The 24,000-nt window shown below is 40.7% G+C and overlaps 1 protein-coding gene and 1 long non-coding RNA gene across 2 annotated transcripts in view; one reads left to right on the top strand and one right to left on the bottom strand.

Annotated features, from left to right (window-relative positions):
• LOC138950809 (intermembrane lipid transfer protein VPS13A-like) overlaps positions 1-24,000 on the bottom strand; it is a gene marked incomplete at its 3' end in the record, with an annotated part of 220,607 nt that overhangs the window by 170,402 nt on the left and 26,205 nt on the right. The window contains 9 exon segments of the mRNA XM_070322526.1: positions 3,011-3,046; positions 5,459-5,526; positions 7,487-7,587; positions 11,580-11,700; positions 14,837-14,899; positions 16,212-16,383; positions 17,145-17,251; positions 17,767-17,897; positions 18,575-18,629. Coding sequence (XP_070178627.1) covers positions 3,011-3,046; positions 5,459-5,526; positions 7,487-7,587; positions 11,580-11,700; positions 14,837-14,899; positions 16,212-16,383; positions 17,145-17,251; positions 17,767-17,897; positions 18,575-18,629 — 854 coding nt within the window.
• Positions 7,600-10,555, top strand: LOC138950811 (uncharacterized). The gene is made up of 2 exons (XR_011450805.1): positions 7,600-9,955; positions 10,345-10,555. It is a non-coding gene; the product is annotated as an uncharacterized lncRNA (long non-coding RNA).

Here is a 24,000-nt window from a genome sequence, read left to right on the forward strand (position 1 = left end):
TAAAGATATTTTTGCATGTGAAGAATATGTCACACACCTGCCATATCAACAATGTGTTTCAATGATGAAGTTTAGAACATTAAACAACAATTTGCCTGTACAGAAAGAACGATATCGTAACATCCCGAGGTCAGAAAGAACTTGCACCAAATGTGTATCACAAGACATAGGTGATGAATTCCATTATTTATTTGTCTGTGATTTTTTCAAAGAAGAAAGAGCCGAGTTGTTACCACCTTACTATTGGAAAAAACCTAATGCACTTCAATTTAAAAAGTTGTTTGCTACTAAGAAAAAGAAATTGCTAAAGAATATTTTGGACTTTATTAATAGAATTTGTAACAGTTTTTCATAATTGTTTTTAATTTTTAATTTTTTTATTTACTATATTAGCATATATCCTGATTGTATTGATTGTATTTATTGTTCAAAATGCCCCCATGGGTTATGGACTAATAAAACTTGAACTTTATGATTGTTTGTTTGTGCTGTTAGAAATGCGATGTGGCGCCAAAAGAAAAATGTCCATGTTTATGTACAATGAAAAAGTTTTCTTCTCTAATCTTATCTTGTCAAGAAAAGACATTTGGGTCAATATGCTGTAAGTCTCACCAATAAACACTAATGCAACTTCATGTCGGAATATGCACACAGACATAGAAAAGTATAATCTCTCTCTCTCTCTTTTGCTCTGTATATGGGGCTAAGGCCTCTCTCTCTCTCTCCCTCTCCCTCTCCCCCTCTCTCTCTCTCTCTCTCTCTCTCTCTCTCTCTCTCTCTCTCTCTCTCTCTCTCTCTCTCTCTCTCTCTCTCTCTCTCTCTCTCTCTCTCTCTCTCTCTCTCTCTCTCTCTCTCTCTCTCTCTCTCTCTCTCTCTCTCTCTCTCTCTCTCTCTCTCTCTCTCTCTCTCTCTCTCTCTCTCTCTCTCTCTCTCTCTCTCTCTCTCTCTCTCTCTCCTATATAAAGAAAACTGTTGTCAGATTTCCACAACTCCTCCGTTTCTCTCATCCCTAAAGGCAGGATTAATAATGGTAAACAACTAAATGTTATTTATTTCATAATCATGAGAGGCATGCCTCAAACCCACGGGTATCTTGCATGCCATCTTTCTTTCTTTATTTGGTGTTTAACGTCGTTTTCAACCAAGCAGGTTATATCGCGACGGGGAAAGGGGGAGATGGGATAGAGAGCCACTTGTTAATTGTTTCTTGTTCACAAAAGCACTAATCAAAAATTTGCTCCAGGGGCTTGCAACATAGTACAATATATAACCTTACTGGGAGAATGCAAGTTTCCAGTACAAAGGACTTAACATTTCTTACATACTGCTTGACTAAAAATCTTTACAAACATTGACTATATTCTATACAAGAAACACTTAGCAAGGGTAAAAGGAGAAACAGAATCCGTTAGTCGCCTCTTACGACATGCTGGGGAGCATCGGGTCAATTCTTCCCCCTAACCCGCGGGGGGTATTCATGTCTTCTCAAATGTAGAAAAAAGAAAGGCACAAAGATATAAAAATCAAAAATGACGGGTCTCTTTGTATTCCTTCTTATCCCAGTGCTTCATTTAAATACATGTGAGATTTTAAAGTTGCTGCAGAAAACTTATAACACTGAAAACAGAACTCAAGTCCAAGCCTTTACATTGCGAAAATTCACTACAATGTAAACAAACCGACAAAATATAAAAAGAAATGAACAAAAATAAACATTTCAAAAACAAACAAGAGAAAATCAAAACAAACAAACCAAAACAAATACCCCCCAACCCACCCCTCCCACCCATACAAACAAGAAAAAGGTTACCAAACAATGTTAACAATATATTGAATTGTACTTGTAGGGGGGGGGGGGGGGGGGGGGAGGTGAATAATTCCATAAACCCATGCTTTCGAAGACAACCCAGAACAGGAAGAAGGTATGTGAAATTAATGGTGTGCCTTGCAAACTTGTCTTAAACATTAACATGCCAGATCGCAGTTGCTCTTTCTCCTATATTTCTAAGTAGCATTTGAAACAGTTTATTATGTTAGCTCTGCAAAACCTATTTTAATCACATGTTTCTGGTCTTTGCTGAAAGCTTCAACCTTATGGCTGCTGAGCAGAAGTGTTTTATCATTTTGTCAATATAATTTTTTTTGTCAAACTGCAAAATTGAACTTTTCAAGTGTTTAAACTGATAAACAAGAGTCAATCATTCTTCTGAGGGTTAAGAGTTTTCAAATCTGACTTAATCCTTCATGCTGAAATGAAACACTAGCTATAATGGAGTCTGCGTCATGTAAAGACATGCATTAAGTCAATGAAAACAGGGAGGCAGGTCAGAAACACACACTTGAAAAAGTCATGCTGTAAGTGTAACCACGGTAACCTATTCTTCAACTCCAAGAGAAATTCAAAGAGCAGTTCAGAATAGTAAATTGGGTGATTACAGGGAAGGGAGATATTTTTCTAGAACACTCTGCAACTGATAGAACAGCTAGTTCCTCAAGTGTGAAAATAATTGTCTGCAACTGCCCTAAGAAAGTGTGTCAAATGATAGTGATACACATTTGATAAACTTAAACCCCTTGCATTATCTAACCGGCTTTAGAATATTACAAGCCTTTGGCTACTTCTATCTAAATTGAAAGAAAGGGTTTAGAACAAATGTAAAAACCTGGGCAAAGACGTGACCAAAAGTAGGCTATCTGCATTAACAAAAATATAAAATAAATACTCTGCATTGAACAAATTATGGATGCACAACTTCAACAAAGTGAGAATGTTTTTCTTCGACAATCAATGGTTTATATCTACTTTATCTTCACAAAGCATGTATTCAAAATCTCAAGGGTAAAAAAAATCAGAGATGCCTTTCTGCATCTAATACCATATATATATATATGCCTACAGATCCTCTGGGAAAAAAACACCTCAATATCATTAGTTTTAGCCCAAACAGGAGAAACGTGGTGATGTAAACTCAACAGTGGGGAACACACTGGCATGCTTTTCTGACATTACCTCAGCACAATTTTCTTCTGTTCCTTCAGTAGAACTCTACAAACAAAGCACAGACATTCATTTCGCTTCTGTAGTCTTGTTTCCCCCCTGCAAATATGAATAATTTTGTTTGCAAGCTGACCCCCCCCCCCCCCACCCCCCCTAAAAATATTTTTAAAAAAATTTTAAAAAAAAAAATCAAATGAAGTCCTCATTGTGGTTGATTTTTGTTTTTGTTCTTGTATATGTTTTTGAAGTTATTTACAAAGTATGTATGGACTGTAACAGCTTTGGCAAGAATTACGCTGACTCGATTGCATAGCCATTATCTACTGCTCAAACCACTTGCCTGTCTAAATTTGGTGCATTAAATCAAGTGAAAATATAGCAAGAACAAAGCTAGCAAGTATGCAGCTGCTTGTAAAAAAACAACAACAGTAAAAGCAAAACAAATTATGCGTGTTTTCAAAAAGTAAAACATGACAAAAAGCAACAGAAGAACACATTTAGTTTGTGACTAGCACATTTTCCAGATCAGATCAGTAACACAGGACATTTTCAAAGACAAACCTGTGCAAATTTAAACACTTTTGGAGAAAAACAACCAAATAGGGAGAAGAAGAAACAAACATGATAAAAAAAAAAAAGAAAACCGCACCAAAGTGAACAATAACCAGTTTAAAAAAAAAATTCTCTTTCTATTCAACACTGTAGGCACCCCATTACTGCACCACCCAACCTCTATACTTTTCCATCAGTGTGCTTCCATGAAAATGAAAAGAAAAGAACCTAAGCTTTTCTTTCTTTCTGTTTTAAAGGAGCCTCTTCGCCTCCTGAAGTCAAGTTTGATATACTTAATGTGTTTCTTTTTCCACGTTCCTTCATTTCTTTTGCTTTATTGTCCCATCTTTGGGAAATTTGGGTCGCTTCCTCCCAGTGAAAAGCTAGCATGTGTGCATGTTTGGGTGTAATCCACCACCTGAAATTCTGGCAGAACCGATGTCTTTTACTTGCCACAGTGGTGACGCAGAAAAGGGACATGGATACCATCAGAGCCTGCACATAAAGTTGACCCGTATCCGTCACGGTCTGGATTAGGACCCGTGACCCACAGATCACAAGTCCAATGCTCCACCAACTGAGCTTCCACGACTGAGGTGCACGAAGCAAAACTGGGTGGCACGGAAATGGTTTGGAACACAGCTGCAGAGTTTGTTTCTTTGTTTGTTTATTTGTTGCTTAACGTCCAGCCGACTACGCAGAGCCATATCAGGACGAGGAAGGGGGGGATGAAGGGGGCCACTTGTCAAGCGATTCCTGTTTACAAATGCACTAACCCATTACTTGTGTCCCAGCAGGCTTTAGCAAAACTAAATTAATACCTACTGGAAGATTACCAGTTTCCAGTATGTTAAAATAGGCTTAACCTATCTACTGCTGGACTTACATCAGAACACTAACAGATTAAACTATACATGAATCGCGAGACAAGCGGCAAGAGAAGAGATTTTTGGAAAAAATACAGGTGAATGAGCAAGAAGGCAGAAAAAAGAAAAGAATTCATGAAGAAAAAGAGAGCATGACAGGAAAGAGGAACCAAAAATCTACCTAACAGCAAACTAGAAAGCTCCTGCGGTTCCAAAAACAGGAGGGGCCTTTAATTTCATAACCGCAGTGCCCCACTGCGGGACTGCAGAGTTGGTTTGGTTGAAATTGAGATTTGTTGGGACTTCAACCAATTCCTGGGAACATGCCCCTATACAGTCCTGAGACGTCCTGCTTGCTGGCTCGCGCGCAGAGAAAATTTTTTCCTCTTTATCTTCACTCTCGCTTGCTGCAAAATCCCTCACGCGGAGGGATTTTTAGACAGGCCAGGCACTGGTTTTCCCCTCGACTGTATGATGGTTTACCGTGAGGGCGTTAAACAACAATTATCAGTTCAACCAATCGGAATCCCCTACTTGATCACACCCAGTTGGGTGGCATCCAGTTCCGCTTTGTGTACCTCAGCCCCCGCCCCCCACTTTTCATTAGGCCAAAAACAAAACAAAATAGTCTGTTTACGGTATCCCGACCGACCCTATTTTTTTTGCGCGACCCTACTTTTTTTTTTGGCATTTGGGGGAAAAAAAATAAAAATAATATATATATATAAAAAAATCAACAACAAAAATCTTTGTTTTTTGGCAAAAAAATTAAATAAATAAAAAATAAAAATCCCGACCTACCGACCCTATTTTTATTAATATATATATATAAAAAAATCCAAAAAAAAATCTTTTTTGGGGGGGGAAAAAAATTAAATAAATAAAAAATAAAAATCCCGACCTACCGACCCTATTTTTTTTGGCCTATGTTACCATAAACAGACTATTTTTTTTGGGGGGGGGCCTTAAGTACGTCTTCACTTCCACTATTGTGTTTCCATAACAACCAGTTACTGTCTCTAGGGAGAAAAGCCAGACTCACTTTTGACGGATGTCTCTCAGGAACAGAGTGACGCTTCTCAGCTTGGTCACCACTTTCACCGCCACAAACTGAAAAGAAAACAACAGAAACCTTGAACTTCTTTTTCTTCTTCTTCTTTGTTTATGGGCTTAGACTCCCACGTTCACTCATGTTTTTAGCACAAGTGGAATTTTATGTGTATGACCGTTTTTACCCCACCATTCAGGCAGCATACGCTGATTTCGGGGGAGGCATGCTGGGTATTTTCGTGTTTCCATAACCCACCGAACTCCGACATGGATTACAGGATCTTTTCCGTGCGCACTTGGTCTTGTGCTTGCGTGTACACACGAAGAGGGTTAAGTCACTAGCAGGTCTGCACATAAGTTGACCTGGGAGATCGGAAAAATCTCCTCTCTTAACCCACCAGGCGGCAGCGACCGGGATTCAAACTCACAACCTCACGATTAGGAGGCTGACGTCTTACCACCATGCTACTGCGCCCGTCAAAAAAACACCTGGACATTTTTTCACTAACAGTGAATGAAAGAATAACAAAAACCGAGACTTTCAGTAATTCCTTCGCGTGACGTCTAACCCTCTTACGTCATAATGTGACGTCAATGTAATGTGACGTCTTCAAATGTTAGAGTTTCTACCACAGACATACACACGCACGCACATACGCACGCACGCACGCACAGACAAAGTTACGATCGCATAGGCTACACTTACGTGAGCCAACAAGCAAGGTATGTTATTGGAACGATTACTTGTGACAGAACAAAAGGATACAGTCACTGATCTTTTGACCCAGCAGTCTTTTAATTGGACAGACGAACAGTTAGATTAATACACAAAAAACATATTCTTTCTTTCTTTATTTGGTGTTTAACGTCGTTTTCAACCACGAAGGTTATATCGCGACGGGGAAAGGGGGGGAGATGGGATAGAGCCACTTGTTAATTGTTTCTTGTTCACAAAAGCACTAATAAAACAAGAAGGGCAAAGCCCATACGACTCACATGCTTGACCTTGACCTTTACATGACCTTGACCAAATAACTAAACCTAGCAATGACATCATACACTAAGAACTGCTTTACACATTTTTCCTACCAAAATACATGTGACCTTGACCCAAGGTCAAGGTCATCCAAGGTCATGCAACACAAAGCTGTTAATTCAAGACATAGGAAGTACAATGGTGCTTATTGGCTCTTTCTACCATGAGATATGGTCACTTTTAGTGGTTCACTACCTTATTTTGGTCACATTTCATAAGGGTCAAAGTGACCTTGACCTTGATCATATGTGACCAAATGTGTCTCATGATGAAAGCATAACATGTGCCCCACATAATTTTTAAGTTTGAAACAGTTATCTTCCATAGTTCAGGGTCAAGGTCACTTCAAAATATGTATACAATCCAACTTTGAAGAGCTCCTGTGACCTTGACCCTGAAGCAAGGTAAACCAAACTGGTATCAAAAGATGGGGCTTACTTTGCCCTATATATCATATATAGGTGAGGTATTGAATCTCAAAAACTTCAGAGAAAATGGGAAAAATGTGAAAAATAGCTGTTTTATAGACAACATTTATGGCCCCTGCGACCTTGACCTTGAAGCAAGGTCAAGATGCTATGTATGTTTTTTGGGGCCTTGTCATCATACACCATCTTGCCAAATTTGGTACTGATAGACTGAATAGTGTCCAAGAAATATCCAACGTTAAAGTTTTCCGGACGGACGGACGGACGTCCGGACGGACGGACGGACGACTCGGGTGAGTACATAGACTCACTTTTGCTTCGCATGTGAGTCAATAAAACAATTGCTCCAGGGGCTTGCAACGTCCCAGTACAATATATTACCTTACTGGGAGAATGCAAGTTTCCAGTACAAAGGACTCAACATTTCTTACATACTGCTTGACTAAAATCTTTACAAACATTGACTATATTCTATACAAGAAACAACAGTCAGTGGAAAATTGGGTGTATTGTTCACATTGCTACAACAACAAAAACAACAACCATTCTTTCTCACCTCGACAGGCATGGTGAGATCGGCCTCATTTTCCTGATACCCTATGGCACTGTACAGCTTGGCTTTCTCGTCTGGCGTGAACGCCTCATAAAACTTCTCCTCTGCAAACAAACACATATGGGTCACTCTCCTGGAAACTGGTCAGTCGGGACAGCGTACAAAAACATTTAAATAAACAACAACATAATTACTTTCCTTTATTTTTATGTGTTTTGTTGTCTTCAGTGTTATTTGGAGCAACAGTGTGAACAAGAACTAAAGCGTTTGTAAATTCTGTGATTTGCTTTGCACTGCAGAAGCTCTGAAATCGCCACTTTTTTCCATTCGAAAGTGTGACATGCTATCTCTGCACATACACATGCCTCAAATTTACCCATTTGATAACACATTTTTCTACAATTGTTGCAAATTCCTGTGTATGAATTTGATTTCACCCGCCCGATGCGCCCAAACGATCTTTTGATAATAACTTGGTTGCATTTGACCATGTAGAAACAATCGTCTCGCACGTCACGCCTGGTGTCCTATTTTTAGCTTCAACGCCATGCCCAAACATAACTTGTGCATACTGTTTCAGGGGATGGATAATTCTACTCTGACATATTAAAATATTCGATGTCGTTAATCGCGATTGAATGAGATTCAAGTTGAGTCTGTAAAGCAAGTTTAATGAGATGTTCTGATAGATCTGCAAGTGGTGTCCGAAAATTTGCGATACGTGTGAGCACATTGCAGAACTATTTTCTGGCAAACTTGCGATCTTTCAACCCATTCGCGCATGAATATAAGGGAGTCCCTGTGGGGGTTACACGGTGCAAACGTGTTTTCGTACAATCGAGCACGCGGTTAGACGCAGGAAAACTTTGTTGTTGCGGTGTCCGCGCCAAAGTTGACGACAGACGTGCGAGACGGTACATGTGATCACAACCTTTGAGGTAAGTTTGAGCTTTACGACGGCTCTATTTTTACTATTTTGCGTGTAGAACTTAAACCACTAATATGATTTTGTCATGTTTACAAACTGAATTCGAAAAAAATTGCCTTTCTGTCAGAAAAACGCAACCAAGTGGCAAATTCATGGGTAGAGTAGATCTAGGTACAGTCCAACGTGAAAAGAAGTTTTCGTTTTTTATGATTGTTTTGCGCCTCTTGTTAGTTTATTTTCTATTTTTTTAAATGAAGATTAGATCATGTGGTTCAGGTTCATTTGTTTTGTTGAGAATCTCAAGAAATAACGTTTGAATCTCTCATCATAGCCAGAGCTGTCTCGTTCGTATAGCAGACGCCATTGCTGCTTTCCGCATGCGGTGTCAGCGATGCGTGCGGGGCAGAAATAATGACAGATACTGGCATTTTCATTTGCACTGGAGCAGATTTTACACAGCGTGTAGTCATTTTTACATTTAGTCAAGTTTTGACTAAATTTTTTAACATGGAGGGGGAATCGAGACGAGGGTTGTGGTGTATAGGTGTGTGTGTGTCTGTGCGTGTGTGTGTGTAGAGCGATTCAGAGTAAACCACTGGACCGATCTTTATGAAATTTTACATGAGAGTTCCTGGGCATGATATCCCCAGATGTTTTTTTTCTTTTTTTGGATAAATGTCTTTGATGATGTCATATCCGGCTTTTTGTAAAAGTTGAAGCGGCACTGTCACACCCTCATTTTTCAATCAAATTGATTGAAATTTTGGCCAAGCAATCTTCGACGAAGGCCGGACTTTGTGTTGCATTTCAGCTTGGAGGCTTAAAAATTGATTAATGACTTTGGTCATTAAAAATCTGAATTGTAATTAAAATTTTATTTTTTATAAAACGATCCAAAACTACGTTCATTTTATTCTTCATCATTTTCTGATCCAAAAACATATAAATATGTTATATTCGGATTAAAAACAAGCTCTGAAAATTAAAAATATAAACATTATGATTAAAATTAAACTTCGGAAATCGATTTAAAAACAATTCCATCTTATTCCTTGTCGGTTCCTGATTCCAAAAACATATAGATATGATATGTTTGGATTAAAAACACGCTCAGAAAGTTCAAACGAAGAGAGGCACAGAAAAGTGTGCTATGCAGCACAGCGAAACCACTACCGCCCTAAACAGGCTCGTCAGTTTCACTGCGGTCATTGTTAAAAAATGCAGTGCGTTCAGTTTCATTCTGTGAGTTCCACAGCTTGACTAAATGTAGTAATTTCGCCTTACGCGACTTGTTGTTTCTTTGTGTTACGAGGATGTGTTCAGGACAGAACCACTCTGATTTCCAATGTGTGTATCTTGGGATCTTGACGGTTGTAACATGCACTGTTATGTACCTCAATGTGCGATGTAAAGCTGTGGTAGCAATTAAAATATCTGACTCCAACTGTTGCATACTTTTTTTTCAGATGCCAGGATGCTGCTAATGCTCCTATCCTTTCTGCCAGTCCAGTCAATGCTGATCCAGGAGCAGATCAGAGAGACCGGTACGTTTCTACTGTAAATGATTGTTTTAACATGTTTTTCATTAATCCTAATCTTATTATACTGGAATGACTTTGCTTGCATGCAGTCATTTTTTTTAATTTTCTGTATCCATACTGATTTGTGCAGACATTCCTAGCAAAGTCTTTCCATGGCATGGTAAGTGCAGGTTACATATGGAATCAATTACATTTATACGTGACTATTTCAAGAACCAAATTACCCCTAGTTGGTATGAATGGAGAGCTTCAGTTGTCTGCTTTTCTGAGGTAGACATTTCCAAGTTTATTGGTGTCACTTGCTCCTTGTATTTTTAATTCATGATGTAAACCTTTTCAGTTACTATTTTTAATTTTTCTATTTTAAGAAAGGTTCGTTTGTCTGTCCACAGATTGACACACTGGATGGGAATAGGGTGGTTGTCCGTTTACTTAGGAAACAAGGATCATCGTTTGTGTGGCCTGCTGTGGAGGAGATATTTTTTGTGAAGTTTGAGGAAGTAGTTGAGGTGCTGCCTGTCCCAACTCTTGACAGGCGTGGCAGACACACATTTCAATAAAAAGTTGTTTCGTTTTGACTGAAATAAACCCATGGTTAACTGATATTGGTGTCTGTGTTTGTTTGCGGTGTCCATGGTTACACGCGAGACGTTCTGTGTCATTTGATGAATATCTGCATGTATTACCAAGATTTTTCAAAGTATGTCCATAGTCCTGTTTAAGTATTCATGGAGATTCTTTAAATCATACAATTTTGCAGATAGCAATTTCTGATCACTTGCTGGAAAGGTTTTCTGTGAATGAGGAAATTGTTGATCTGGCGTCCTCATAGTAATCCCCCCATTATGTAAGTGTATGGTATATTTTGAAACTTCTGGTACTTCTATGAAGCAATTTCTATTGTATCTCATTGGAAATTGCATGATAATCACTTGTATTTTTTATGATAAGAGTAAAAATGTGCCTCTAATGGTGTCCTGTGTTTCACGCGAGACGAGGCAACCTTCAACACATTATCTTAAATTACAACATTTCCAAAAGTTTATCTTGCTTTTCAAAACCTTGTGTTGGAAAGTTGAGATGTTAAACAAACCAAACACACCAAAATATTTCAATTTTGACTAACTTTATTTTTGGGCACTCAAGTCACACATCTGACCAGTTTTCAGGAGAGTGACCCATATGCACTGTACTTTTTGTACTTTACAAATCTATGCCTCCCCTCCAAATCTTCTTGCCAAGATGGAAAACGAATTCTACACAAACCGGGTAGCAATAATGCCTTGGATTTCCTTGTGAGCATTATCCTCTTAAACCGGCAAAACACTGTCTATTTCGCAAAATCGCAGCGTTTTGGGTGGTGGTTAGGCCAAAAAAAAAAAGGTCTGATTACGGTAACATAGGCCAAAAAAATAGGGTCGGTAGGTCGGGATTTTTTTTTTTTTTTTCCCAAAAAAACATTTTTACGTTATAATTTTTTTTCTTCCCCATATGCCAAAAAAAAGTCTAGGGTCGCGCGAAAAAAATAGGGTCGGTCGACGTCGGGTTACCGTAAACAGACTATTTTTTTGTTGTTGTGCCTTATCAACAGGTTTGACTGTAACAGCTTGTACAGAAGACTACTCACGAATATCCACTGTTGCCGACTCTTTCTTCCCCTTGGAATCTTTGCCTCCTCCCCCTCCAAACCAGCCGCCGAACCAGCCCTTGCTCTCCTCCTCCTTGCGCTTGGCTCCCATCTTGGCCACCTGAAACAGTGCAACATTATGTTACTTCTTTTGGCTGCTCCATCTTGGCCGCCTGAAACAGTGCAACATTATGTTACTTCTTTTGGCTGCTCCATCTTGGCCGCCTGAAACAGTGCAACATTATGTTACTTCTTTTGGCTGCTCCATCTTGGCCGCCTGAAACAGTGCAACATTATGTTACTTCTTTTGGCTGCTCCATCTTGGCCGCCTGAAACAGTGCAACATTATGTTACTTCTTTTGGCTGCTCCATCTTGGCCGCCTGAAACAGTGCAACATTATGTTACTTCTTTTGGCTCCCATCTTGGCCGCCTGAAACAGTGTAACATTATGTTACTTCTTTTGGCTGCTCCATCTTGGCCGCCTGAAACAGTGCAACATTATGTTACTTCTTTTGGCTGCTCCATCTTGGCCGCCTGAAACAGTGCAACATTATGTTACTTCTTTTGGCTGCTCCATCTTGGCCGCCTGAAACAGTGCAACATTATGTTACTTCTTTTGGCTGCTCCATCTTGGCCGCCTGAACCAGTGCAACATTATGTTACTTCTTTTGGCTGCTCCATCTTGGCCGCCTGAAACAGTGCAACATTATGTTACTTCTTTTGGCTGCTCCATCTTGGCCGCCTGAAACAGTGCAACATTATGTTACTTCTTTTGGCTGCTCCATCTTGGCCGCCTGAAACAGTGCAACATTATGTTACTTCTTTTGGCTGCTCCATCTTGGCCGCCTGAAACAGTGCAACATTATGTTACTTCTTTTGGCTGCTCCATCTTGGCCGCCTGAAACAGTGCAACATTATGTTACTTCCTTTGGCTGCTCCATCTTGGCCGCCTGAAACAGTGCAACATTATGTTACTTCCTTTGGCTGCTCCATCTTGGCCGCCTGAAACAGTGCAACATTATGTTACTTCTTTTGGCTGCTCCATCTTGGCCGCCTGAAACAGTGCAACATTATGTTACTTCTTTTGGCTGCTCCATCTTGGCCGCCTGAAACAGTGCAACATTATGTTACTTCTTTTGGCTCCCATCTTGGCCGCCTGAAACAGTGCAACATTATGTTACTTCTTTTGGCTGCTCCATCTTGGCCGCCTTAAACAGTGCAACATTATGTTACTTCTTTTGGCTGCTCCATCTTGGCCGCCTGAAACAGTGCAACATTATGTTACTTCTTTTGGCTGCTCCATCTTGGCCGCCTAAAACAGTGCAACATTATGTTACTTCTTTTGGCTCCCATCTTGGCCGCCTGAAACAGTGCAACATTATGTTACTTCTTTTGGCTGCTCCATCTTGGCCGCCTGAAACAGTGCAACATTATGTTACTTCTTTTGGCTGCTCCATCTTGGCCGCCTGAAACAGTGCAACATTATGTTACTTCGTTTGGCTGCTCCATCTTGGCCGCCTGAAACAGTGCAACATTATGTTACTTCTTTTGGCTGCTCCATCTTGGCCGCCTGAAACAGTGCAACATTATGTTACTTCTTTTGGCTGCTCCATCTTGGCCGCCTGAAACAGTGCAACATTATGTTACTTCTTTTGGCTGCTCCATCTTGGCCGCCTGAAACAGTGCAACATTATGTTACTTCTTTTGGCTGCTCCATCTTGGCCGCCTGAAACAGTGCAACATTATGTTACTTCTTTTGGCTGCTCCATCTTGGCCGCCTGAAACAGTGCAACATTATGTTACTTCTTTTGGCTGCTCCATCTTGGCCGCCTGAAACAGTGCAACATTATGTTACTTCTTTTGGCTGCTCCATCTTGGCCGCCTGAAACAGTGCAACATTATGTTACTTCTTTTGGCTGCTCCATCTTGGCCGCCTGAAACAGTGCAACATTATGTTACTTCTTTTGGCTGCTCCATCTTGGCCGCCTGAAACAGTGCAACATTATGTTACTTCTTTTGGCTCCCATCTTGGCCGCCTGAAACAGTGCAACATTATGTTACTTCTTTTGGCTCCCATCTTGGCCGCCTGAAACAGTGCAACATTATGTTACTTCTTTTGGCTGCTCCATCTTGGCCGCCTGAAACAGTGCAACATTATGTTACTTCTTTTGGCTGCTCCATCTTGGCCGCCTGAAACAGTGCAACATTATGTTACTTCTTTTGGCTGCTCCATCTTGGCCGCCTGAAACAGTGCAACATTATGTTACTTCTTTTGGCTGCTCCATCTTGGCCGCCTGAAACAGTGCAACATTATGTTACTTCTTTTGGCTGCTCCATCTTGGCCGCCTGAAACAGTGCAACTTTATGTTACTTCTTTTGGCTCCCATCTTGGCCGCCTGAAACAGTGCAACATTATGTTACTTCTTTTGGCTGCTCCATCTTGGCCGCCTGAAACAGTGCAACATTATGTTACTTCTTTTGGCTGCTCCATCTTGGCCGCCTGAAACAGTGCAACATTATGTTACTTCTTTTGGCTGCTCCATCTTGGCCGCCTGAAACAGTGCAACTTTATGTTACTTCTTTTGGCTCCCATCTTGGCCGCCTGAAACAGTGCAACATTATGTTACTTCTTTTGGCTGCTCCATCTTGGCCGCCTGAAACAGTGCAACATTATGTTACTTCTTTTGGCTGCTCCATCTTGGCCGCCTGAAACAGTGCAACATTATGTTACTTCTTTTGGCTCTCATCTTGGCCGCCTGAAACAGTGCAACTTTATTTTACATCTTTGAAATTCTTCTTCTTCTTCTTCGTTCATGGGCTGAAACTCCCACGTTCACTCATGTTTTCACACGAGTGGGTTTTAACAGGCATGGCAATTTTTACCCCGCCATTCAGGCATCCATACGCTGATTTTGGGGGAAGCATGCTGAGTATTTTCGTGTTTCTATAACCGACTGAACTCTGACATGGATTACAGGATCTTTTCCGTGCACGCTTTGTCTTGTGCTTGTGTGCCTCAAATCTAAATATATGATGATGCACGTACATGGGTGGGACTAAAAACTGTCATGAATCCTGAACCTCAACCAAACCACACACACACACAAAAAAAAGAGAGAAAAAAAAAAGAGGCCATAATCGAATCCGGATTGCCGGCATACACTGGAAGAATCCCACCCATGCACGTACGAAAAAGTGAACATCTCCAATGTTGGACTGGCTGTCTTTTTTTTCTTCTCTGGATGGCAAGTCTTACCTCCACCTCGGCTTGCTGTCTCATGACGGTGATGCTGAACACGTCCAGGTATTTCTCCGCTTCCTGTCAACACACACAGTCAAGCTCAAAATGAGTCAACAGTCAACGCAAGCTGTAACAATTACAGTGGAACCCTCATGCTAAGACCCAGCGCTGAAAGTCCAACAAATTGTGTACTCGCATGGGTGTTACTGGGAAAAATAAAAAAACCTGAAAGGCAGGGGTCCAAAATGCTCAAGTTTGAAAGAAAGTTTCTGGACACCGACGAAACCAAATCATAATAAGCAAGATGGCGGCAAATTCAAGGGAGCGAACCGAGAAAGCACGCGAACCAGTGTCAAAAGTCGGATCGGAACCGCTGCTCGTTATTTCAACTTAGCGAAACAAAGCTTTTTTTTGTTTTTTGAAAACCCGGAAAACCGGAATTTCCGGCTTTAGATTTTTTCAAAAACCGGAAATCCGGCAAAAGCCGGAAGAGTAACACCCATGTGTACTCGCCTTTCAATCAATCAATATGAGGCTTATATCGTGCGTATTCTGTGGGTACAGTTCTAAGGGCAGGGATTTAAAAAAAAAAATTTTTTTATGCAATTTATATCGCGCACATATTCAAGGCGCAGTGATTTATTTATGCCGTGTGAGATGGATTTTTTTACACAATACATCACACATTCACATCGGCCAGCAGATCGCAGCCATTTCGGCGCATATCCTACTTTTCACGGCCTACTATTCCAAGTCACACGGGTATTTTGGTGGACATTTTTATCTATGCCTATACAATTTTGCCAGGAAAGACCCTTTTGTCAATCGTGGGATCTTTAACGTGCACACCCCAATGTAGTGTACACGAAGGGACCTCGGTTTTTCGTCTCATCCGAAAGACTAGCACTTGAACCCACCACCTAGGTTAGGAAAGGGGGGAGAAAATTGCTAACGCCCTGACCCAGGGTCGAACTTGCAACCTCTCGCTTCCGAGCGCAAGTGCGTTACCACTCGGCCACCCAGTCCAGTTTGGCTAGTGATTCTGAACATTTACTAGCTAGAGAGAAAATTTCACTAGCCAAACCAACGATTATTTTCTGCACAATCTGCTGAGAATTTGCATGTAACAAAAATAATGTTCTTGGCACACACTCGATGCAAAAAATCTTGGCAAAGAGAACAATAAACGTACATCGATGATTTTCTGCGTTTCTGATGGGAATTTGCATGTCAACAGAAATGTTCTTGGGACACACTCAATGCACAAAATCTTGGCAAACAGAACAAGAAACATACATCGATTATTTTCTGCGTTTCTGCTGGGATTCTGCGTGTCAATAGAAATGTTCTTGGGACACACGCAATGCACAAAACAGAACAATAAACATACAGCAATTGTTTTCTGCACGTCTGTCGGGATTTTCTTGCTGTCCAGCTTCTTGGTGTAGGCCTCGCGGTAGCGCCTCATGGTCATGCGATGTTCGCTGATGTGCTTCCAGGACCACATCTTGCGCCGTCGCCGAACCGTCTCTTCCAGCACGCTGTTGTAGGCGTAGCGCCACCTGTTGACAAAAACATTCAGACACACTTGAATACACACAATCCACAGAAAACGGTGTATGGCTGCCCGAATGGCGGGACAAAAACAGTCATACACGTAGTAACCCGCCTCATCTGATATAAATTGTTGCGAGTGGATTGTTTAGTGACTGGAAATTCCACAGAAATGCTGCAGAGAATTTGAGGGGGGAGCATCTATAATTTATGATTTTTTTTCTTCTTCTTCTTCTTGGCGTTCGCAGAGGTTACACAATCAGTCCAGAACTGGTGATAAATGTTGTCGTTTTCTCCAACTCCTGTCGACTGCCGTATAGTTTGGTCTGCAAGGAAGTTGGTGACGTCCACACTTCTTTTCGTTCCTCATCTAGTAAGGGACATCGCTGTAAGATGTGTTCCGCTGTTTGGTCCTCTTGACCGCAGGCACAGGTTGGTGATGGCGCCAGCTTGAACTTTCGGTTCATGTGAGCATTGAGCCTGTTGTGGCCAGTACGCAGTCTGATGAGGTTGACTTGCTGCTCTCTGGACATTGTGTGGTAGTCATCTGATTTTTTTTCAATTCTTTGTTTGTGTGTGTTTACGCTAATAATAGCATCAGTTTGAGGGTTGAACTGAAAAAAAAAGACTTCTAAAGAAGTTATGCTTTACGTCATGCGTCTCTGACCATTAAACAGCGATAAATAGAAAGAAAGAAATACAAATTCTGTGGAGGCCCTATGCTTCACAAGGCGTGAAACCAACACAATCAATATGATGGACTACTTACCAGCGCCGAGCGTTGCCAGGCAACGGCAGCTCAGGGCGGTGCTTGCGATGCATGGACAGCAGATTCATTCTCTCCATCGATTCCAGCATCTCCATTACGTCATCATACTGCAAATCGAACATTGTCACAACCATCATTATCATAGATTTGTTAAGATAGTCGCAGGTGCACATGGTTGCGCAAGTTCAAAAATGCATACATAGCCCCACAGGCTAGTAACTTTTTAACTTCAATAGTCCACCATAATTTCCACTATCCCAAAACTTGTTAGATATTTTCTGCTCAGGAAGGTAGTCTCTCAAACAAAACAAAACTTTCAAGGCTTAAGACAACTGAAACATCATAGCAATTTTAAAAGTAGGCAAAGAAAATTAACAACAGAGATACATTTTGCAATAACATTAAAGGGAACAACTGTACAGTTGAAAACTGCTACGGTACATCAGAAGTTGACAAACTTGCCGATCACCCATAAGGCAAGTGATTTATAGCGAGCAACGCCAAGGCATCAGCTAGCGTTCGCTTGCCAAATCCTAGCGTTCCTCGCGGCGAGAATTGCCCAAGAAACGGTACTTCATCGACCCACTCGCCAATTCTCGCCTTAAAGAAACAGGGGACTGACCTGATCCTTGGTCAGACCCATTGCAATCTCATCAAACACGATGGTCAGACCAATCTTGGGGATGGTGAACTTGGCTTGGTCTGGCTTGGTGTTCAGACGCAGGTGGGCCACCGAGGAAATTGGACGCACCACTGCACACGGACATGCGCAAAATCTAGTTATCAGGTCTAACAAAGGGAAGTAAAGCGCTCTAAAATGCATACATGTGTAAAAGAGTAAGTGAGAGTTATTCGGAACCAGTCTCCCGGCACCTGAGAGAATGACAAGCATTGAAATGAACAAGCGACTTTCATCCTCTTAAATCATAGTTATCAGGATTGTTGCTGGAATTACCCCCCGCGGGTTAGGGGGAAGAATTTACCCGATGCTCCCCAGCATGTCGTAAGAGGCGACTAACGGATTCTGTTTCTCCTTTTACCCTTGTTAAGTGTTTCTTGTATAGAATATAGTCCATGTTTGTAAAGATTTTAGTCAAGCAGTATGTAAGAAATGTTAAGTCCTTTGTACTGGAAACTTGCATTCTCCCAGTAAGGTCATATATTGTACTACGTTGCAAGCCCCTGGAGCAATTTTTTTATTAGTGCTTTTGTGAACAAGAAACAATTAACAAGTGGCTCTATCCCATCCCCCCCCTTTCCCCGTCGCGATATAACCTTGAACGGTTGAAAACGACGTTAAACACCAAATAAAGAAAGAAAGAAAGTTGCTGGAATTTACTGTCCAGTATATTTGACAAAATAGCTAAAACAAAAACAAAACACAGAACAAACATGAAAACTATCACATAACATAATTTACTAAGACTTACCATACTGATATCCCGGCTTGCTACCTTGACCGGCAATGCTGCTCTTGAGCGTTTCCTGAATCACAAAACATTATCCACTGTTAGTCTTCATTGTATAACATCTTTACCTTTCAGAACAAGAAATTCCTCCGAGGTAGGAAAAACACCCCCGTCCTTAGCATTCTCACTGCCACCAACTGAGCAGGCACTGCTAACAAGTGTGGTTATTTCCCTTTGACCATGAATATGTGCCTCTATAAGTCCTTGTAGAATCTTAATCCACCAATAACTCCCTAACCGTGTGTTTGACTGGTCCCAATTTTTGTAAGGACCGTCTCAGGAATGTATAGAACCTGTTCACCAAGTTTGGTGACGATCAGTCCGTTCATTCTTGAGATCTATATGCGAACACAAACAAACAAACAAACACATCGAGCGAAACCTATACACACCCCTATACCGGGGGTGTAACAACAAAATAGTAACAAGAAGAGCAAACGCTCGATCGAGTCACTTTCGCAGTTCTGAATATTATATGAGGCATCAGATGGACAGGAAGAAATTGCTATTCACAATACAATACAGATGTAAATAATTTGATGTAAAGAATAATCCTATAAAGTTTGAATCAAATCCGATGAATAGTTTCAGAGATATGATATTTCAATTTTTTTCCTTCAAGACATACCTGTGACCTTGAAAAAGGTCAAAGGTCACCAAAGCAGACGTCAAAGTGTAGAGGTCACTGGGAGTCACGTTCACATAAAATTTGAGCCCGGTCACTTTTATAGTTTCCGAGAAAAGCCCAACGTTAAGTTGTGTGTTGCCGAACAGAAAAGGCTAGTTATCTCCCTTGTTTTTCTGATAACGTTCGTAAAAGGCTACAGATGTAAATACTTTGATGTAAAGAATAATCCTACAAAGTTTCAATCACATCCGATGAACTTTGTCAAAGATATAAAATGTCTAATTTTTCCTTTGACGCTGACCTGTGACCTTGAAAAAGGTCAAAGGTCAACGAAACCATCGTTAAAGTGTAGAGGTCATTGGAGGTCATGACTAAACAAAATATGAGCCGGATCGCTTTGATAGTTTCCGAGAAAAGTCCAACGTTAAGGTGGTGTCTACGGACGGCCGGCCGGCCGGACGGCCGGACGGCCGGCCGGACGGCCGGCCGGACAGACTAACACTGACCGATTACATAGAGTCACTTTTTCTCAAGTGACTCAAAAATAGAAAGTGGATGGCAAAAATTCCATTGTCACAGATCAATCTAGAATTGTGCGTACACTTCATGCAATACATACACTAGCTGAGTAAATTTCATGCAATCTTACGTACATCAGAGTTTTTCATCAGATTTCAGTTTTACTTATTGGCTTGGGAGTCATTCAGACAAGGGCAGCAACTGTTGGTTGTTTCAAACTCCTTAGTGTACAGTCAGTGATTTGAATGTTTCAGAGGTATGTAAAGGGAGATAATTTTCAAACTATGCATAAATTGACAACAATGACTTGTACAGTGGAACCCTGATCCTGTTCTGAGACCTCCCCGCTTTTAACTTTACAAACATTGACTATATTCTATACAAGAAACACTTAACAAGGGTAAAAAGAGAAACAGAATCGCCTCTTACGACATGCTGGGGAGCATCGGGTAAATTCTTCCCCCTAACCCGCGGGGGGAATGAGAGGCGCTGACTATCCAGCCTCAAAATGTACTTAAAGCATTAACTCAATTTTACAACAATACTCACGAGTCCGAACATTAGCTCAATGTTGTAATCAATGTACATACATCACAGAGTGTTAATGATATGTACCGAGTACCCAGAAGAGTCAGTCTTATTCAAATTAATATCTACAAAATACACCCCACTCGGTTAGTCCAAAATACTTATACTTTTTATCTACAGAGTGCAACTAGTGATCATCCTATTGTCATCAGCTATGATTCTTTAGGAACTAAATTATACATAAGTACGTTCCTAACCTGTGATGAAGTAAGTAAATTATTAATAGTTCTAAAAGCAGTAGTTTTAGATTAATAATTAAGAAAACAAAACTCTTGTCTCTTGTTCATAAACAATTTGTCTTTCTTTAAAGGTACTGAACTTGTCAAATCCAGGTGCACGGAGCCCCTGGGGCTTTTAGTCATACCTCAGGCAGCTATCCGTTAGAAGAACTACCAAGTTTCATTGACTTGCACCCAAAGAGTCAAGAACTGTGATTTTTTTACGAATTAATTTCGTACTCGGACCCGACTGGTCTTGACCTATTTTTGGATCTGAATTTAGATCAGGTAGATCACCACATCATGCACAAAAAGACACGTCACTAGCAAACTATGTCAGAATGAGTTTGTGTAAAACAAAATGGAGGCCGGAATCACTCAATTGAATCGAACTCCGACCAAACACCACGTAATAACTAGGTTAATTTATGCACTCGCGTGAACAAGAAACTGTTGAGCTTCACAGATGTCGTCGTTGGGTAGTTTTGGGTTTGTTTTACTACCATAGGAGGATTTTTGAACTGTAAATGCACTCAGCTGCAACAAAAACGCAAAACGAAGGCTGTGAGCTGCACTGTGCCTTGAAGTGAATGGCCTAGTTTACACATATTACATCTCAATGATCAAAAGTGTCAGTATGTGCATAACCTATGCCATTTATTTCAATTGTCTTTACTAAATATTATTGAATATTTTTCCTGATTGCACAAATGAACATGAAAATGTTCAACAATTTTGAATCCAATACAATGTACCTGTATATTGCCACAGCAAAATTTAAGACCTAAGCGCATGTGCAGGAAGCTTAATTTATACATCCCCGCAACGATGGGAAAAGCCCTGAAAGTAATTAAAATTATTAAATAGGACTATGTCAGCCTTTAAGATTTACTGTAAAAAAACACATACACAATGGGATACGTTTAAGCTCATGAACTGAAAAACATCTGATTTTAAAAAATTATTCATGAATTTAAACAAATCTGATTTAAAATTCAAAAAAACTTGGATAAAAGAACTGAAAATAAATGAACACAACAACAGAGAAATAAACATAATATTTAAAGTTCAAAGCATATACTGATTACATTTCTATTTCTTCAAGTCCAACCAATGGTTTGTTTGTTTGTTTGCTTAACACCCAGCCGACCACGAAGAGCCATATCAGGGCGGTGCTGCTTTGACATATAACGTGCGCCACACACAAGACAGAAGTCGCAGCACAGGCTTCATGTCTCACCCAGTCACATTATTCTGACACCGGACCAACCAGTCCTAGCACTAACCCCATAATGCCAGACGCCAGGCGGAGCAGCCACTAGATTGCCAATTTTAAAGTCTTAGGTATGACCCGGCCGGGGTTCGAACCCACAACCTCCCGATCACGGGCGGATGCCTTACCACTAGGCCAACCGTGCCGCTCCAACCAATGGTAACCCAGAAAACAAAAAGCAAAGAAGATGGAGAGGGTGGGAGTAGCAGAAACAAACCACCCGAAAAGTGACGCAATTTTGACAGTGACTTTAATTTCCCTGGGGAGGGGGGGGGGGGGGGGGAGGACGGTAGGGGTGCATGCATCATTTTAGTTACAGTTTAATATCCTGCATGTCAAACTTCGTTGCACAATGAAAACTAGCCATCTACACTTCTACAAAATGTCGAACATTCAATTTCAAATGAAACCAACACCTATCTTTGCATACTTGCTCACACAATCACACACACATGCATGCATGAAGTCGTGCCCACATACGTACTTAGTCGACTCTCATACATGAACTGATTTTATAATTGCCTACAAAAGGATGAAGTTAAGAAACAGTAATTGCGTATCTGAATCTAGAATAGCAGACGTGTACAGCGTTCATAAATTCTCATATTTCTGTTCACACATTAGGCACAAAAAAAGTCTGTTTACGGTATCCCGACCGACCCTATTTTTTCGCGCGACCCTAGACTTTTTTTTTGACATTTGGGAAAAAAAAAAGAAAAAAAAAAGGTCTGTTTTTTTGGCAAAAAAACTTAACCTTTAGCACGCCAGCGGCGATTTTCGTCGCCCAGCCATTCCCCCCCTTTGGCAGCCAGCGGCGATTTGCGTCGCCAGCACAAGGCTTGTTCGTATGACCAACTTCTTGTTCGTATTTGCATATGAGAATAACGGTATTTTTAACGGCACTTGAGCCAAAGCGAGGCTCACTTCCTTCCGTTATCTCGTCGTGTCGTCTGCGCTGCATTTGAGTCGGTTTCGTCGAAGTTTTCTGCTTTTGTTTTTGCATCGATAAAGTACTTTAGCGCTTCGACAAGCAAGATGGAGGATGATGAGTTTGAAACTTTCTTTCGAGTTGTTTCTTGACAACAAAAAGTATGCGGAATAGGAACGAATTACCGAGGAAGATCTTCGCAATGAACTGTGTATCGCGGTGAAAAAAATGACAGTTCGTCAAGTGACAGTGACGGTTACGAAACGGAATTTACGAAAGTGCAGATGGATACAAACAGTGGCTGGTCCAGTTTAGTGAAATGACAGGACCAGCAAACATTACCGATAATCTGACTGCGTAGCAAATGCTTGACTTGCTTGTCGAGGAGACACTGCGTAGAAACTGACACAAATTCAGTGCAAAGCAAGCCAGTGACAAGACGTAAAAAGTTTGCGTGTTCGGAAATGGCGACCTGTGGATCTAGTAGAGATCAAACTTTTCTCTGCTTGTTGTTGCTAACCGAACTATTAAGAAATTCGTCCCATGACATGCACTGGTCCACAAATATACTTATTTAGATACCAGGATCAGGAAGTTGGATGGTCAACATGATTACCTGATCAAAGGAGTTTCACCAGGCATAGACTGGTTAGTTTCACAAAATTCCACAGACTAGCCAACACAACCCCTTTTCATTTTGTATTTGTATTTATGCTAAGAAAATAAATGATGCATGCAAACAAAATATTTTAATGTTAAATATAACCCCATCACAACCACAAAGTTTCATGCTTATTAGTGCATTTTCAAAGAAGTTGTAAGTGTTGAAAGTTAGTGGGTGTTATTCTTACCTATAGGTAAGCAAAATAATGTCGCTACAGGGGAAGTAATGCTGGCTGGAATCTGGAGTGCTAAAGGTTAAAAATATGGTTTTTTGAAAGAAAAAAAAAGAAAAAAAAATCCCGACTTACCGACCCTATTTTTTTTGCCTATGTTACCGTAAACAGACAATTATTTTTTTTGCCACAACAAATTCTTTCACTGCAATAGGAATCAACCTACCAGAAATGCCACCCATACACCGAAACTACTCATAACCTGTACATTTTAAATATGCAACCCAATTTGTGACCTCCACCTCGGGAATGAGTCGCATGTCACCTTTACATGATCTTTATATTTTTACATTTTCTTAAAGAGTTGTTCATGCTCTATCTAGTGGTGAAAACCGTT

The sequence above is a fragment of the Littorina saxatilis genome, linkage group LG16 (assembly GCF_037325665.1).
Source record: "Littorina saxatilis isolate snail1 linkage group LG16, US_GU_Lsax_2.0, whole genome shotgun sequence".
Taxonomy (NCBI): domain Eukaryota; kingdom Metazoa; phylum Mollusca; class Gastropoda; order Littorinimorpha; family Littorinidae; genus Littorina; species Littorina saxatilis.